Source organism: Rhinolophus sinicus, linkage group LG11, assembly GCF_036562045.2.
Source record: "Rhinolophus sinicus isolate RSC01 linkage group LG11, ASM3656204v1, whole genome shotgun sequence".
NCBI classification, from domain to species: Eukaryota; Metazoa; Chordata; class Mammalia; order Chiroptera; family Rhinolophidae; genus Rhinolophus; species Rhinolophus sinicus.
This window is the reverse complement of record NC_133760.1, coordinates 71834970-71852531: the sequence shown is the minus strand read 5'-3', so window position 1 is coordinate 71852531 and position 17562 is coordinate 71834970. Positions and strand designations below refer to the sequence as shown.

The 17562-nt window shown below is 36.6% G+C and overlaps 1 protein-coding gene across 2 annotated transcripts in view; it reads right to left on the bottom strand.

The window, feature by feature from the left end:
- The window catches only part of CADPS2 (calcium dependent secretion activator 2), a 471665-nt gene that overhangs the window by 18055 nt on the left and 436048 nt on the right, over positions 1 to 17562 (bottom strand). For both annotated transcript variants that reach the window (XM_074315663.1, XM_074315664.1), the window contains one exon: positions 5615 to 5722. In XM_074315663.1, coding sequence (XP_074171764.1) covers positions 5615 to 5722 — 108 coding nt within the window. The remainder of the gene's footprint in view (positions 1 to 5614; positions 5723 to 17562) is intronic.

Here is a 17562-nt window from a genome sequence, read left to right as displayed (position 1 = left end):
GGCAATTAGGCACGCTTAGCTCAAGTTTCTCAGGTTTTAATTCACCAACAGCTTAGATTCAAATGCGGGCCCCTGGCCGCTGTGAGCCGCGTCTGGACTTGCCAAAGCTATTTTGGCACACACACCATACATCAAAAGTAGATCCTTCTATAAATTCTTACACTTACAAATAATAACTTTACATTAAAATGAGGATTATTAACTAAAGTGCACCAGACAGATGTAATCTGAGAGCAGAGGTTTAAAAGAGAAACAAACTTTGAGGGGAAAAAAGTAGCTAAGGAGCAAGTTCTGTCCAGCACTTACTGAGGCAGACAAGACAATACACAGAGCAGGTTTGACCAGGGCTCGTCTTAAACGACGTCAGACAACTCCAGTGTGAGTGCAAACACCGTAGGTAAAATAAAGCAGGAATATATACAATAAAAACAAAAAAACAAACAAAAACAACCATCTGGTAAACAATGTGTTAAAGCAGCTAAGAAACACTATTCAAACATGTGAGGTGTGAGATGAATGAAATGCTGCTCCAGTAACACAAACAGTCAAACTTTGTATCTACTTTTAGTAGCAACGAGACAGGAGGGTACACGACATAATGTTTAGACATGAATGATCTCAAATGGCCTCGAGTGCATCATCGGACTTATATCATCCATCGCTTTCTATTGATGGAAAAGGGTAATAACGGTTATGATACGAGAGTGATAGTAACATTTAATTTTGAGTGTTGATAGGAAAATCGTGGTTGGGCACAACGGGCCCACAGTTAATGTTTTATGTTTGAGTTGTTTTTGTATAGAGACAAAACCAAAAAGAAAATACTCTGTAATGGAATCTATACTAATTTATGTAGTCTATATAACAACTTTCCAGTCATTTGAGAGTCAAAGATCATTGAAAAGAGGAAAGCTACTATTTTTCAATCAACTTTCACATATGAGAGAACAGATCTACAATATCATAGAATTCTACGAAACGCAAGAAGGCAAAGAAATCTTCAGCGTTAATGGGTTCCAGCCTGCATTCCTAATAAAGAGGCTGATTACATACACAAAGAAATTCATCCAAAGAATATGACTAAAAAAGTGGACGGTCAGTCCTAAATATATGCCACCGAGGGTATTATGGAAGGAAACTATCAAGCAATCATTCTTACCTATGCTCCGTTGATTTCAACTATTATTCTTGGGAAATCAACATGACCAACTGAATCTTTAAATAACTTAAGAACAGTAGTTTTGATCTTACTGAGGATGAATGCCTTCTTAAATCAAAAAGTTTGGGCATTGGTGTGAAACACTAACTTCAAAAACTCTGAGCATTTCCTCCCTTTCTTACTTGGGAGTCTAGAGACAAACAAGCGCTTAGATATAAATGCAAAATTAGTTTTATTTTGAGAAGCACAGTTACCTATAATAGTTTCAGGTTTTTTCCTCTTATCATATCTTAAAATGGCTACTGAACTCATTTAAATAGTTTAGGTCAATTTTACTTCAAATGTTTCATTTTGAGTTTCTTTACTGAAAAGAATTCTTTTCAAGAAAAGTCCTGAGAAATTAATCGTTTATATAATTACTTTTAATTTTATAAGACACCACAACAACATTAAAAAAAAAAAAAAAAAAAAGTCGTTGAGATGAAACTCCTCAACAATTAAATATTTAATGAGTTTATAATACAAGAGAGTGTTTGATCTGCATGATTTACCAATTGAATACTACACCCTGATGTATCTTTAGCAACATGAGAGCTTACAATGAAATTGTTTCCAAGGGACTCAAGGTGGGCAGTGCCTCATAAATATACAAAGGTTTAGAGAGGTAGGCTTGGTGTCTGTCCTGGACAATTAGATCTCTTAAGTGTCTCAGTATTGTAATATTCCTGGACACTAGGAAATGACCGCAGAGGGTGCTCTTGCGGCAATTACATTAGATATCAATTTTGACTTCTGAAACATGACCATTTTCCACCCTAGAGATCCAAAGCTCTCAAGGAATGTTATCAGCATCTCTCCTGACACACGGGCATCTGTGGCTGGCACTGTGTATCATGAAACCTGAGAGTGTGGAAAGAAACATCACAGTAGGCATTAAAAAAATGGAATTTAAGAAACAGAAAATCTTTGTCATGCTTTTATATTGGGATTAGACAAATTGTAGTTGGTTTTGATTTGATAAAAAATGTAAAAAGGCTGCTGACAATGACATTTTATATGTAAGAAAAAGGACATCAGGGTAAAGGATTGCTTGCAAAGCAGAAAAACCTTCTTTTGGTGAATCCATCTCTCCTCCTATAGGAGAATGCCCTTTAAGATTTCCCTTACCCAGATAAGATACCTTTTTTTTCAATTGAAAAAGAAAATTTAACATGTAGATTTGAAACTTAGCATGGGTACCAATGACCACTAGAGAGGCAGAGAGACAGTCTCTGTTTAAAATATTCTGGTCACTCAGAAAAAGTTAGCATGAATACAGATTATATGGAATTCCAACTATTTTTCTAAATTTGGGGTTCAGAACCATGGTGGTAGATACACAGAAGGTGGTACGGCACAGATATGCTTGTATATATAATCTCTTCTCTACCTTCTATTTCTTATCCACTGCATTTACTACTGCTGCTTGGGTGGTGTACCCTGCTTTCACTTGGCCATCATGAAAAACTGTAGAATTGCTATTCTGGGGTGCAGGACTCAGCATGCAACCAACCCAGTCATTTTTGTTACCATTGCTAAAATTAAAACTAATTGAATTTATTTGGTTTAAAGCCTGGAAGGGATTTCAGAAACTATCGGGACTTCTAGACCAACTTCTTCAGTTTATGTGTAGTAACTACACTATCTTAAAACAGGAGACCTAACTTTTGAACTCACACAAACAATTAATGGCAGAACTACCATGTTTCCCCAAAAGTCAGACCTAGCAGGACAATCAGCTCTAATGCGTCTTTTGGAGTAAAAATTAATATAAGACCCGGTCTTATGTTATATTATATTTTTGGGGAAACACGGTATGGCTTAGAACTCAGGTTTCTGGATTCCTGGTCCAGCCCTCTTTCTACAACGAAGTTTTCCCATTGCAAATTTTAGAAGTGTGATGTATGGCAGAGGTAGCATGGACTTTGAAACCAGAAAGACACAATTTCAAAGTCTGATTCAACACTTAAGTCACTTCTCTGAGTGGCAGATTCCTTAGACTGAAAATGAGGATAAAATGAGGAAAATGGCTTCTGGTCCAGAAGGCTAAAAATGATACTGGTAAAGCACTTAGCAAATTTCTTGGTCCTTGGAGGTGCCCCAGGAATGGTAGAGGTGACAGATAAGGCCACCATTATTACTTTTTTGATAATTTTGATAAATTTCCTTACCTACTCAGAAAGTACTTTAATTAGAATGGCAAAAGTTTGTCATGATGCCTGAATAAAATTATTCTCTTCAATCTTTTATCTGTAATAGGCAAATGTCACCAACAGTATTTATAGGGTCATTATTTTCAGCTGTTTCTTGACACCTAACAATATTATTTTAAGCTCCAGCCAAGTGGATTTCCAATAATTATCTAACGTCGCTCAGTAATGATCTGTTACTTAAGATACACATCCTACTTTACCTTTCAACACATACTTGATAACCTCTCATTTACTAACTGTAATTGAGGCAAATTCAGTGTTGGCTAATTGGGGGCTCTTCGTACCCCTTTCTACATGTTATTCTTGATGACATAGCAATAGAAGTTGAGCCTGCTTTTTATTTTTAATCACAGCAATAAAAATGGGCAATTTAAAAATATTAGAATGTTTAAGGACATTATAACTCTTTTACAAATAACAAGTCCAATATTCCACTGAGAACATGCAAAATGACCAAACCTTCGGAACCAAGACGGAATGCTTGCTTGTCAAGGGTTCCTTCTAGAACCAAACCCACAGCCGTGTCAAATGTTTAGGCATTGAAAGGACAGTACATAGAGCCAAAACAATTAAACTAGCACATCGTTTTAATGTTGACCTCTTCGCATACACTTTAGTTAGCTACGTTTGTTACGGCTGCCACACAAAAAGTCTTCAAAAGAAGTTTGGTGAATGAAGGGGAGTTGAAGTGGGCAATATCTTTATGGAGAAAAAAAATTACCTTAGTTATGAACTGATGGCAAGCTTTGTAGCACATAGGTCACCAAGGAAAAAAAATTAAAGATGTTAAGCGCGCACGCGCACGCGCGCACACACACGCACTATCTGCAATGGCCTATTTCCAGAATGACTCTACCTTTTTTACACCACAGAATATGTGCTTTAACTATACTGAGAAGAAACGTAATGGGAATAACATCAATTCAACTTTCGTTTTCTGTTCAACATTTTTGAAAATTACCACATATGGAAAAAAAAGAAAGAGAACTTGGAAGTGAAACATATGTTTGTAAATTCCAAGCAATACCAAACCTAAGCAGAAGTTGCTGATATGGTTCCAGTATTTTGTAAAAGAGCCAGCTGGATGGATGATAATTTTTCTACCCCTGCAGGGCATCAAAGCTTTTAGGAAATCATTCTTTTCACACATATTAACACTTAGCTTATTAAAACAGATGATACTTTTAGTGTAAAACACTCTGGGTAGAAGCTAGAAACATAAAATATGAAAGATGAGACTCATTTTGACCACCCAATCTGACAGACAGTGAACACTGCACGACAGACTATGGCGGAGATGGTAGCATAGCAGGACCTTCTGTAACTGCCACAGCTGAAGTGTCACCACGAAGCCCGTGAATTGCTGTTATGAAAACATTTGCAGCAACTTGCATAATTAAATGAAACTGCCAGAAAAGCACTTCTAAAACGCAAAGATGTACATAAATAAATACAGCTCAAAGCAAATATTACATTTTAGCATCAGCAGTGTAGTGAATTATGCAGTTATGTCACAAGCCAAGACCATTTCCTATGAACTGTCTGTTAATAATTACAAATGAATGCCAAAACTGTTATTGAAATGGACTGCTCTCTTAGTCTCCTTTACAGATACTCAAGAAATGACACTGGATGATGGATCATGGAATCCACAATCACAATCCCCCATCTCTAGGAGTTACTTGGCCTAAATGAAGACCTTCACACTGACGAAACTGCGATATTCTGTCTGTTCACATACATCTGTGCTGCAACTCAAGGCAAAAATGTTCAATAACAGTAGAGTGGGAGACAGTTGGCTTTCTGCCGTCTATTTCTTTGATCAGCTGAAGACTATTTTACTGACTTAGAAAACTTTTATAGTAGGGGACAAACCCATTACAATCTGATTCTGTCTTTGGAGTGCTGCAAAGGCAAGTCAAATGATGACGTACACGACAGTAAACTGATTATCATCTTGCTTATTAAAATTAACCTTAGAAGGTTTTTGAGACGCTCATTCTAACAGTGCCAGTTTTCATGTTCAAAAAGAAGCCAATTAAAGCTTCTGTCAGCAAAGAAATAAAATTGACAACTATATTAGCTGTACAGAAGAAAAAGGATCAAAACAGGAGCATTGGATTTGCAAATATACCATCAAAATGCAACTTTTCCCTTCACAGTATCAATAATGCCAGCATATCTTACAACGTTAGTTACTTACATCAAACAGCTTTTCTATATACATTTCTTCATTGACCTTTTCTCGAAGAATATCCTGGTTTTGCCGAACAAACATAATATAGGTGTCTGCCAGATCCATCCCTGGTTTCTGTTGTGAGGGAAAAGCATGGGAAATAAAATAATATCAGGTCTCGATGGTGAAAATATTATTTAATCACAACTGTGGGGAACAAAAATCAGTCACTATATCATTTCAAAAACTGCACTAGAAAAGTATGCTTAAGACCAAATCAACAATGAGCACCTTCAGTAAACTGCATAATTAAAGTACATAAAAGTTTATCATCACTGTCTAGAACTTCAGGTCATATCATCACTAAAATGATCAGAAATATATGGTTGTATAGATATCTTTTTCTTAGAATGGCTATCTTGAAGGGTATAAATGCTAAGCAGTATAAATGAATGAATTTTCTAAAAAATTCCCACATGCAATCATTTCCTAATTGCACATACAATTTGTTTTCCATCATCTCAGCTGGTCTATCTACCTACATATCTATCTATCTAATAAAAATGTTAGCTTTTCTTGGATTGCCTTCCTCAACTACTATGGGTGCTCAAGGAATACAAATTAAATTTTCTTATTAACCTGAATGAAGTATTATTAGGAAGATATTGGGCAAAAAACATTTAATGCATTACAAAGCGAAATTTAAGCCAAAATTTTGAGTTATCCATTGTTTCTATTCATTCATATTTATCAACAGTAGCTCAAGGATTTATTTTATTTTAGAAATGCAGTATAAGAATTGACGACCTGGTCTCTGATCAAGAGACAAAGAGGTGTATTCGACAACTTTCCCAAGTTATCCAACATTTAGTGTCTTCTAATGTTAGAGGAGCTAGGGCAGTTAATATAGTTGCTCCTTGCTTTAGAATCTATAAAGTCAGTACGAGGAAGGGACAACCTGAAGGGCACCTAATGGGTTTTCCTTCTAGACTTATCTTTAGTTCTTTCTTGAGTTTCACACAGCTGGACTACTTCATGAAAATGTGCATTTGTATTATCTACACCTGGGGTTGAGTCATAATATATATTGATTGATTGATTTGATTAGATTATGGCATTGACAAGAACAAGATTGTAGAACTGACGCCCAAATAAGTCAGTTAGTCTTACATCATTTCACATCCATAGAATACACTTATGACCTCTATCGACAGACTCCTTTTGCAAAAGTAAATATTGCAAGGAAAGTAGGTGAAACAGTTAAATTTTAACTATTAAATGATCCAGATCCTCTGGAAAAACAACTCAAGGTATACATCTGAGTGATACTAGGACAGTGGTAATGTCTTCTCCTTAAATGAAGGAAAGTTCTTACCACTGTTTTTGGGAGGGGAGTATATTTTATATACAGTGATAAAACTTCCCATCTCTTAACCAGCACACAGGCAACAAGCATATCTCATTAATAAAATCTAATTTGATTTCTTTGGAAACAAAGTTATTTCTTGGCGATGAGAATGACAGCAAGTTGTTACTGCTCTTATGTTTAGCTTAAATGTAAATACGTACCACATAAATGCAAGGGTTCTTTAAAAAGTAATCCTGATATATGAAAATTAGTTATCAGTTATAATTTGAAACAACTGTTTATATAAATGTCTTCACTGGTCTTTTCTTCAAGAGCTTCTATTGACAACGTAGGCAATATATTCCAAACATAATAGCGGCAATTACCAAATTCATTCCTTCATTATTTTTCTGCATAATTCTCATAGCAATGTTTGAAAGTTTAAATAACTACAAAGATAACCAAGAGAAACCTAGGCTGCTTTCTTCTGGGAGTATGGGGGTGTTATACAACAGTTTTTCCAGTGAAGAGGCAGGGTGATTTGTACAAAGATTACCAGCTGCTATTAATATGTGAGGACAACTAATTCATAAATGTGTCTCTCCATACCCTCAAACTTTGTCAAAACACTGAAAATGAGAAAATTCACAAAACATACTGCTGTAGAATGAAAATGACATGAGAATAATTTTCTATACAAAATAACAAGTTAGCTCAGCATTTTTCAGTCAGGTGTCTTGCAACAAAGCCAGTTGGGCACAGCCCAAGCTAGACTGGGAGTTAAAGAACAGACAATTGAGAGGCTTGCCTTCTCCACCATTTCTCCCCACCCCAACCTCATTTTCATTTGTCTTTTAAAGGAAGAGTACGCTTAGAAGTTTAATCTAGTCAACCACTTGATCCATCCCAATCTCTGGACCTAAGTTATAGCCAGAAAGGTTGGAAAATTATGGCTTTAAATACTTTCCATAGACTCTAAGGTATTTTTTGCTGGTCTCCTTGATCGTTTTCAAGATAATATGAGAAATCATGAAACATTGTCCAGGAAGAGTTTATCTCTACCGTCTAAAAGTACCAAACACTTTACAGCTTAAGCCTAAAAGAAAACCAAATGCTGTTCCTTGTGGCAGACCCAAGGGGTACAATACTGAAATCTGTAAGCTGAGACAGTTCTACAACTTTCTAAGGCAATAAAAATCTCTGGTTGAGGGTGTGAGGTGACCCTGACTTAAAAGTTTATTTCAACAAATTGTTTCCATCTTTTTCTTTTTTCTTTTTTTCCTTTTTGAAATTACATTTTATCTCCTTTTGGCAAATTAAGATCCACTTACCTAGAAAACAAAACCTAGAATTCTTACATTTCTCATTAGCATTATTTCTTCCTTTATCTTTGAGCTGTTTACCTCTTCTTGAAACTTTGACATATGGGAATTTCACACCCAGTGAATATATTTTCATGTAGCTTGTGGCATGAGACTATAATCATTAAAAGAATATACACAAGGAAGAGTAACTGCAACAGCTGGTGACATTTACCAATTAGAATTATAGTTCTTTAAAACACTTTATCCTTCCTTTGGTGTATAAAGGGTAATTATCTCCGATAAATTGCTGAAAAAGATGTAATTTTCCTTTTAAACAGTTTCTACTTACAGTACAAATGTGTTTGGATAGAAGACATTATCACTGGTTCAGTGCTCCTTTGTGCAAAGACGGTTTTCTGGCCGTAAAATTTGCATACTTTGGAAGTCACTGCTTCTAATTCCATCACTACATGTTATTTTGTTAAGAAAAGAAGTTGAGGTAAAAAACAAAAAAGTAAGCACACTCTGTTAAATTTTTGTTTCCTGGAGTGTAAATGAAAAGAATGCACGTGACGGCATTGCAGAGGCAGAATGCCGCTACAAGTGGGGGACCACCAACCTTACCAAAGGAAAAGCTTGCTCAACATCAACAGCTGTGGATTTTGGATGAGTTTGTATCAAGCATTTCATATTCTAGAGAGCTACATTTGGAAGTCTTTTCTGTATTGGCAATTAAATTATAGTTTTCCTAATGAATATGAGAAAATAATAATTAACAAACACATAGCAAGCACGCTATGTATTAAATACCACTTAGAGTAAATACTTTTTTTCATTACTCCCATTAAAACCGCTGAGAGCCTCAGTTCACTAAGCACTAACTTCTTCCTCTTGCTTATTAGGGTAGTAATTTCTAATATAAAAATAGGAGTTTCCGAGTTACTTCTAATTCGATTAAAAAAAGAACAGAATTTGGCTAACAGAGTTGTAATAAAAGGACACAAGGATCTAAACAGATTCCCCCTTGAGCATAAAGAAATCAATAAATATCGAAGGAAGTAAAATATGGTAAGGTGAGTTCCTCTGACACTGGCTGCATAAATAACAGAACACAGCAGTGAGTGAATGAGTTTAAGAAAGGGTGCAGACTCCAACAACTTTTTTTGAAGCATTAATCACTAGTTAACTGAGTGAGATGAAAGATGCTGTTTAAAAAAAGAAAAAAACAAAACAAAAAAACCCACTTTGTTAATTATATGCTGTAAATGCTCTTACTTCCTGCTGTTAAACCTAATCCCACAAGTATAGTAAGTTTTGCTTCCCCCATTCCTGGGTAGGTGGGTGCAACACGCAGTCATTTTTCACAGCGACAGATTTAGATACAGAAGAAGCCGCTTAACCTTCCACTAGAGGTTAACAATACTCTATGCAAACACTGTCATGGTGCATAGTTAACGAGGAGACAAATTTTTAAATATAGTATTCCAGTCTCAAAGATTAACTAGAAGCTACAGTATAATTGACTTAATTTAAAAGTGCACTTCTCCTAACCTAGAAAAGCTTGCCTTCAAGAAACAAGCAAGAGCAGAACTGTGGTATCTTGATTTATGGTCATCTGCATGGTTAGTAAATGAAATACCTGAATCTGGTCACTACTACCATTTGGACAAAAATGGGTCTGGTAAGATTTAAAACAATAGTATGTGTTCTCAATTTGAAATTGTGTAGGAACAATTTATAGCTCAGTCTTGCATTGCAGGATCAGAAACAGTCTATAACAGATCATCAAGGAACACAGGACATCATTCTACAAACACATAACTTAGCCTGGGTATTGCTAAAAACACTATAGTTTAAGGGAGAGTTTGGCATTTATGCAGCAATTTCTACATCTTTATACGTGAGTAAAAATGCTCTTAAAGTTAAACTTTTCATTAAAAGCATTTGGAGCAGTTTAAATAAGTTATAAGCTTGCAAATACTTTATCAAATACTTTAAAAAATAGATTTTGAGTATAGCTATGATTATTACTATGTTGTAAAAATATATATATTTTACAAGTTTACTAAGTAGAATAATTATATTGTATTCACAAAGAAAATCAAAAGGAAACACACAGAACTGAAACCTTCAACTATGTTTATGCCTACTTAAATATTATATAAGCCTAGGAAGAGAAATCATTCATGTGGGGGGACATAAACAGTTAGAAATTCAGAAGGGTATGCATTTTTTATGATTATCTAATAATAGTGTACCTATTTTTTTAAAACAACGAACAAAAACATTCTCAGTGTTCTTTAGAAAAATTCTGAACTAATATATCAAGCAGTAAAGCGGCGAGGGAGGCACCTTTCTCTTTGCTAAATCTAGCCACATTCAAAATTCCATATACAACACTTACATATTTTGTCTCCAAGTTGGGAAGTAAATTCTGAATTAAAGACAGTGGCATCCAGATGCTATTGAAAACATTTTTGAGGCTTGCAGCATGTTAACATGTGTATTTTAAATGTGTTCATTTTGTGCAGTCTCACTTTTAAGGGGTTCCGTTACTCCAGAGTTACTCCTCTGAGTAAGGCTGTTTTTGTCTACGAGTATACTGTGAGTATAGACCAATTTCTGCCATAACTCTGTCTAGGAGAAGATCTGAAGTCAGAATCTGCTATCATTCATGCTTCTGAGGCAGGCATATTGAATTCATTCTTAACATTCACATAAATGCTTCCCACAATTTCTTCTAAGTAATCACATAGTTTACACATTTATAGATCTGAGCATTAGTATGTCAGATGTTTTTGTTGTATTACTGGGGGAAATCCTTCCAAACAGGAGGTTATTTAAAATATTAAACGGATGCTGAATGATAATTTAAGATACTCGCCTGCAACACTTAAGGAAAAGAGGCAGATTGATTTTCAATTGAGATTTGGGGTTCAATTTAAATCTTACTACGTCTTGTCCATTTGAGACTATGGGCATCTAATATCTCTCTTGCTATTTCTGATCTAGAATAAGGATCACTCATGCCTCAGAGTTTAGAGAAATAGCTCTTGACACAGGATTCCAAACAAGGAATGTGCTTGTATGTGTGTCACATACTAGCTTTATATTATTATTTTCATGAGTAATAACTACAATGATGACAAAGGTATTATTAAATCTACCAGTTTACAATAATGTCCACTAACCTTTCTCTGATCTATTTACAGTTGTTATGCTATCAACTACAGACACTGCTCTGAGGCCTTCAAGGGAAATACAAATGCTGTGGGTATTATTTCATCAAGCTTTTAAAATTGAGATTGACTAGGACCTAGGACTGATTTACTCAGTCCCAATTTGGAACCTTTCAGATTTTTGGCTTAGAGGAGACCCGAGAATGCTAGAATGTCAGGGTCCAGAGGTAGTCTATGGATTTACCTTAGTAAAGATGAGGCAGACAGGCCAAAAAACAAAGGACTAAAGATGCGAGAAGCAAACCGCTCATCTAGGAAGGACAACCTCCCCCGCTCCTCTAACCTGGCCCTGGTGTGCGTCAGTCCTCTCCAGGTGAGCATGTCCCAGGGGTTAGGTGCTCCATTCCCCATGTTCTGCCTGGCTTTCCTTCTGACACAAACCACTGAGTAGTCAAGTGGCCTTATCTAAGTAATAAACAATATCAGAAGAAAGCAAAGCCAGAGGGCAAGCACCATTCTTAGTGAACTGAGAAAGTCACCATTGATATATGTCAGGTGCTTCCTATTCTAAAATAGAAGGAAAGTAAAGAAACACAATCGGATATTTTTCCCTCTGTGGCAGGAAAGTGATTTTCTTTTGGAAGGTGCTCATGTTCTGAAGTTGGGGTGGAAACAGTAGAGAAATTGCATGGGGGCAAGAAGCATCGTTCCAGGTGGAAGCAAAGACGATCCTGTTTATTGCAATAGCGCTTGACCTTTACGAAGCACTTTCCTGTTAATATCCTCAGTAAATCTTCCTAAGAACCTAGTGTGGGAGGCAGCACAGGATCATATTACTATCCTCATTGCACAGGTGGGAACACGGAAGCGCACAGGTCAGACAGTTAGCAGGGGTAAAGGCAGGACTTGAGCTCCTGGCGTCCGCATCAAATCCGTCCAGTACAGGGCTGAATTCAAGCCACATTCTGGGGAGTCGGGGGATGACAACTCTCTGGCAAATGTCATAAAGAAGGCAGCACATTTGAGAGATTAATGCAGACAAGACAAGGATAAGCTATGTCCATCCTCTCAGGAGGACGCCAGCATCAGACACCAGCACCGCGTAGCCAATCAGTGGGGAATTGGATCTTTGCTTCCTCATTGCTCCTGGTCTCTGCTTGGTCACAGTAATCCTTATCATGTCCTCCACGTCTCTTTAGGTGTCACCTCACTGTCCAGCACACAGGTCATATGCAATGTGTGTGACAGTGTTAACAAGACCATCCAAACTCATCCAATTGTGTATATTAAATATGTACAGTTTTTAATATATCAATTATACCTCAGTAAAGCTGTCAAAAGACCAACGTGGTACCCAAGGTCATACAGATACTAAGTGTGGTGACAGAGCAAGAATTCGAACACAGGCAGGCTGGCTCCTGAGTCTGGGTGGGCAGCTTCCCTGTTGTGTTGTTTCCACAGGTCCTGTCCATCCTACCTTGTGGGTTTGTTTGTTTGTTCGTTTTTAGCAGCTACCCCACATTATTATGTCTCATGATTTTTCACACAACTTTTTTACATACACTGCCGTCATCTGCGTCTTCCCTGTCTTATAGGTAGGCAATTTATTTGTTTCTGGGGTGGGGGGGGATAGTTCTAATATAACACTTAAACCCTATTGAATAATTGGTTTTGGCTGACGGTTCCCGTCTGGAAAGCTAATGTGAACATTTTCATGCTGGTCCTCACCTCAAATACCAGCTATCTCTCTGCCAGGCCTGAGTTCCCTTCTTCTAAATTACTGCTGAACAGACAGACTCACTCATCTCAGGTCTTGCTCTTCTTAAATGTCTAAGGTCTTTGCTAACACGTACCTTTTGCGGTTCTCTGATGGGGCCTTGAGCTGTGTAATGACAACTCCAGGACAGGGCTGTTTCACCAAGAACGAATCTACCAAACCATGCATCCGAAGGTCACAGTTTATCACCTTGATCAGAAAGGGCCCTACCAGCTTCTTCGCTAAGAAGCACAGATACTGGAATTCAGTCCTCTTCAGAAAGACATTGATTTTTTTTTCCTCTTACATATGATTGTTTTTCATTTATACAGAAGTGTCACAAAAAGTTTATATTACAAAGATACATAAAACTATGTTCATAACATGCTATATGTAAAGGGCTTGAGTCAAGTCATTTTCTGTTATTAACTCTTACACATCTTCAGCTATGCCATAACTGTAAGGAATCTCAGACATTCAGGTATGTTCTAGAAACAAACATAAACTTCTCCCTCTTTTCTGCATTAGGAATGTCATTTAATTTCATAGCTAGCTTTTATATATCTAATACTCCATTTTATAGAATAAATTTTTATGGGTTTTCTAAATTATGAAAAATGAGAGTAAAAAAAAAGAAAAATGAGAGTATTGCTAAAAGGTATTGCTACTTTTTCCACTGACTTTTCTAGCTCATCTTTTCATCATTTTCTAGGTGACATTTTTGGGCTCGACTGTCTCTTGGATGGAACAGGACAGACACCAAGAATTCAAAGAATGATAGAGTGTCACAGTTAAAAGGACTAATGCAGTTTATATAACTTATTCACCCATTTTATGGATGACTAAACTGAGGCCGCTTAAGAAAAGTAATGCCCAAAGTCATATAGTTAATTCAAGGGCAAATAGCAGCATGAAGAGAATTAAAACTCAGGTATTATTAAGTCCTAATACAGTCCTCTTTTTTTTTAAAAAAGTAAACTTTTTATTTAAGAATACACTATTTTAGGTTTATAGAAAAATTGTCAAGATACTACAGAGTTCCCATACACCCCACATCCAGTTTCTCCTATTATTAACACCTTACATTAGTATATTTGTTACAATTAATGAACAAATATTGATGTATTATTATTTACTAAAGTCCACACTTTATTCATATTTCCTAGTTTTTACCCAATGTCCTTTTTATTCCATGGTCCCATCCATAATCCAACATTACATTTATTTAGTCATTATATCTTCTTAGTCTCCTCTTGGCTATGCCAATTGCTAAGACCAGCTTTGTTTCTGACGATCTTGACAATTTTGACTACTGGTTGGGTATTTTGTAAAATGTCCCTCTACTGGGATGCATCTGATATTCTTTTTATTATTAGACTGGAGTATAGGGTTTTCGGAGGAAGACCACAGAGTAGTTATCAAAAGTCAATCCTCTCAACATAGCTTGTCACTGTTGATGCTGACCTCAGTCAACTGGCTGCCATAGTATTTGTCAGGTTTCTCCACAGCAAATCTGTTTTCCCCACCCTCTTTTTTCATACTGTACTCTTTGGAAGAAAGTCACTATGCACAGCCTTACGGAGTGGGGAGTTGTACTGACTCTTCGTGAGTAAAGTATCTGTATTAATTATCTGGAATTCTACATCAGAGATTTACCTTTCTCCCCATTTATTTACTTGGTCAATCATTTATTGTATCAGTAAGGACAAATGAATATTTATTTTATACTTTTGGTTATAATTTAATACTACCTAATTTATTTGGTTGCTCAATTTTTTCTAGCTCAGGCCATTGGGAGCTCTTTCAGTTGTCTCCTGTGTCCCTTTAAGCTATCTTCTATCATTGTGTGTTTTTTAGAACACTTTAATTTCTGTCACTATGAGATGCTCCAGGCTCATCTTGGGTATTTCCTGCCCAGGTCCTAGTATCAGCCATTTCTCCAAGGAGTCCTGGTTCGTTTTACTGGAGGTTAGAGGTCAAGATTTGGGCACTGGGTGTGCTTGCTGCTACTGGGGTATATCACTGCTTCTCGGTTCTCTCAGCTAACAGACCAAGGAACTACGAGTATATGTGTATATATACTAACCCATGCATATACATATATCTAAAAATTTTTTTATATGTAACCAGTTCTATATTAAGCTAAAGACACGTTCACACTGATGTTTCCAACTCCAATCCATTACCACATGGATCATTCTAGCCTCTTCCTCTTGCTTGTCTCCAATCTCTCATTTCAACAGTGAGAAATGGCTCCCACCAACCACCATCCCTTCACATGCCATGTACATGTACAGTGGTTTCTGAATTGTTAGCCTGTGGGGAGACACTTTAACAACCAGAGTACAGTGCTTATGTACAGTTCCTTTTTCCTTTGTTTTTATAGACTTCACTCATTTCCAAAGTTACTCAGCACTTTTGGCTCCATCTTTCTCAGTGAGGTTATTCCACACGTTTGCAATAGAGTTAGATTATTTTATCATAGTCTCCTTTCCATCCTGGGATCCCATGATCTCCTATTTGGTCTTTAAAATTCTGCATATACTCAGATTTAATCGTTGTTCTGTAAAACTAGGTTTTGACAAATGTATAGTGTCATGTACCTTCCATCACAGTACCACATGCAATAGTTACATTGCTCTGAAAAGTTCCCTGGCTTCACCTACTCAACCCTCCCTGACCTTGAATTCATGGAAACCACTAATTTGTTTATAAACTTTATAGTTTTACCTTTACAAGAATGTCATGTACATGGAATCATACAGAATGTAGCCCTCTCTGGCTTCACTTAGCAATATGCCTTTAAGAGTCATCTGTGTCTTCTCGTGGCCTGATAGCTATTTATTCTCTTTTTTTGCTGAAGAGTATTCCAATTGTATGGCTATGCCACCACTTATTTATCCATAGGACATTTCAGTTGCTTCCAATTTGGGGTGATTATTAATAAAGTTGCTATGAACATTTGAATGAAGCTTTTGGTGTAGACATATGTTTTCAAATCAGTTGGATAAATATGTAGCAATGTAACTGGTTCAGTTGCCCAGTAAGACTGTGTAGCTTTGTAAGAAACTGTCAGTTTTCCAAAGTGCCTTTACCATTGTGCATTTCCACCAGCAATGAGAGTCCCTGTTGGTTTCCATCTTCGTCAACATTTTGCTATTGTCAATTTTTTTTCTTTACACATTTTTTATTTTTTTTAATTTTAAGTGTGTTTTTCCAACACCCATCATCTCCAAGTCAAGTAGTTGTTTCAATCTAGTTGTAGAGGGCGCAGCTCACAGGATCCCCCCGGGGATCGAACCGGCAACCCTGGTATTATGAGCATTGCATAACTGAGCTAACTGGCCGTCCCAGGTTTTCTTTTCTTTTCTTTTCTTTTTTTTTTTTTTTTAATTTTAGCCATACTAATAGTTATGCAGTGGTATCTCATGGTTTGAATCTGCATTTCCCTAATGACAAATGATGGTGAGTGTCTTTCCATATACTTATTTGCTATCCATATAGCTTTGCTGCAGTGTCTGTTCTGATCTTTTGTTCATTTTTGAATTGTGTTGCTTGCTTTCTTATTGTTGAGTATTAAGAGTTCTTTGGACATTTTAGGTCCAAGTCCTGTATCAAATATGTGTCTGTGGCTTGTCTTTTCATTCTCTTAACAGTGCAGAGCAGTCGATTATTAAGTCCAACTTACGATTTTTTTCTTTCATGGATGTTTTTGGTGTTGTGTCTAAAAAGTCATCACCAAACCAAAGTCCACATATATTTCTATTATGTTTTCTTCTAGAAGTTTTATAGTTTGCATTTTACAGGTAGGTTTTTTTTTTTTTTTTAATCTGTTTTGAGTGAATTTTTGTAAAAGGTGAGCCAGTGTTCTTTTGTTCTCAAAAGGTTTTCCTTAAAAGACTGCTTCAGGGAGGCATGCTTGCTGGAGGTTTAGCATAAAGAACTAACAGTCAACAGCACCTCACAGCTTTTGAAGTTAATATGCAGAAGCATCAATAATGGAGGTGTGATGTCCAGATCCCAAGAAGAAACTCCTTCCTTAGTAATTCTCCATGGCCAGACCACATCTAAGGTTTAGTAGGCTATGCTGGGGGTGGGGGAGGTGGGCAATTAGTTGGTAAACTGGAATTCGTCTGGAGAGTGACTGCCATGACTAAGCATCTGGGTACAATTGCTGTAGCTGTTTTCATGATATGCCTAGTTCTCTATCTCTTTCATCCTTAGATACTGAACAGCTATTTTCATCATGTATACTCAGGGCCTGGCACTTAGTACATGTTAAATAAGTATTTAATTTGTGAGTTCAGGGAGAAAGTTGAGGATGTTTAACACAGAAAACAAGAATTCCTCAGACATGATATCCCATGGAATAGCCCCCGTATCTCTGG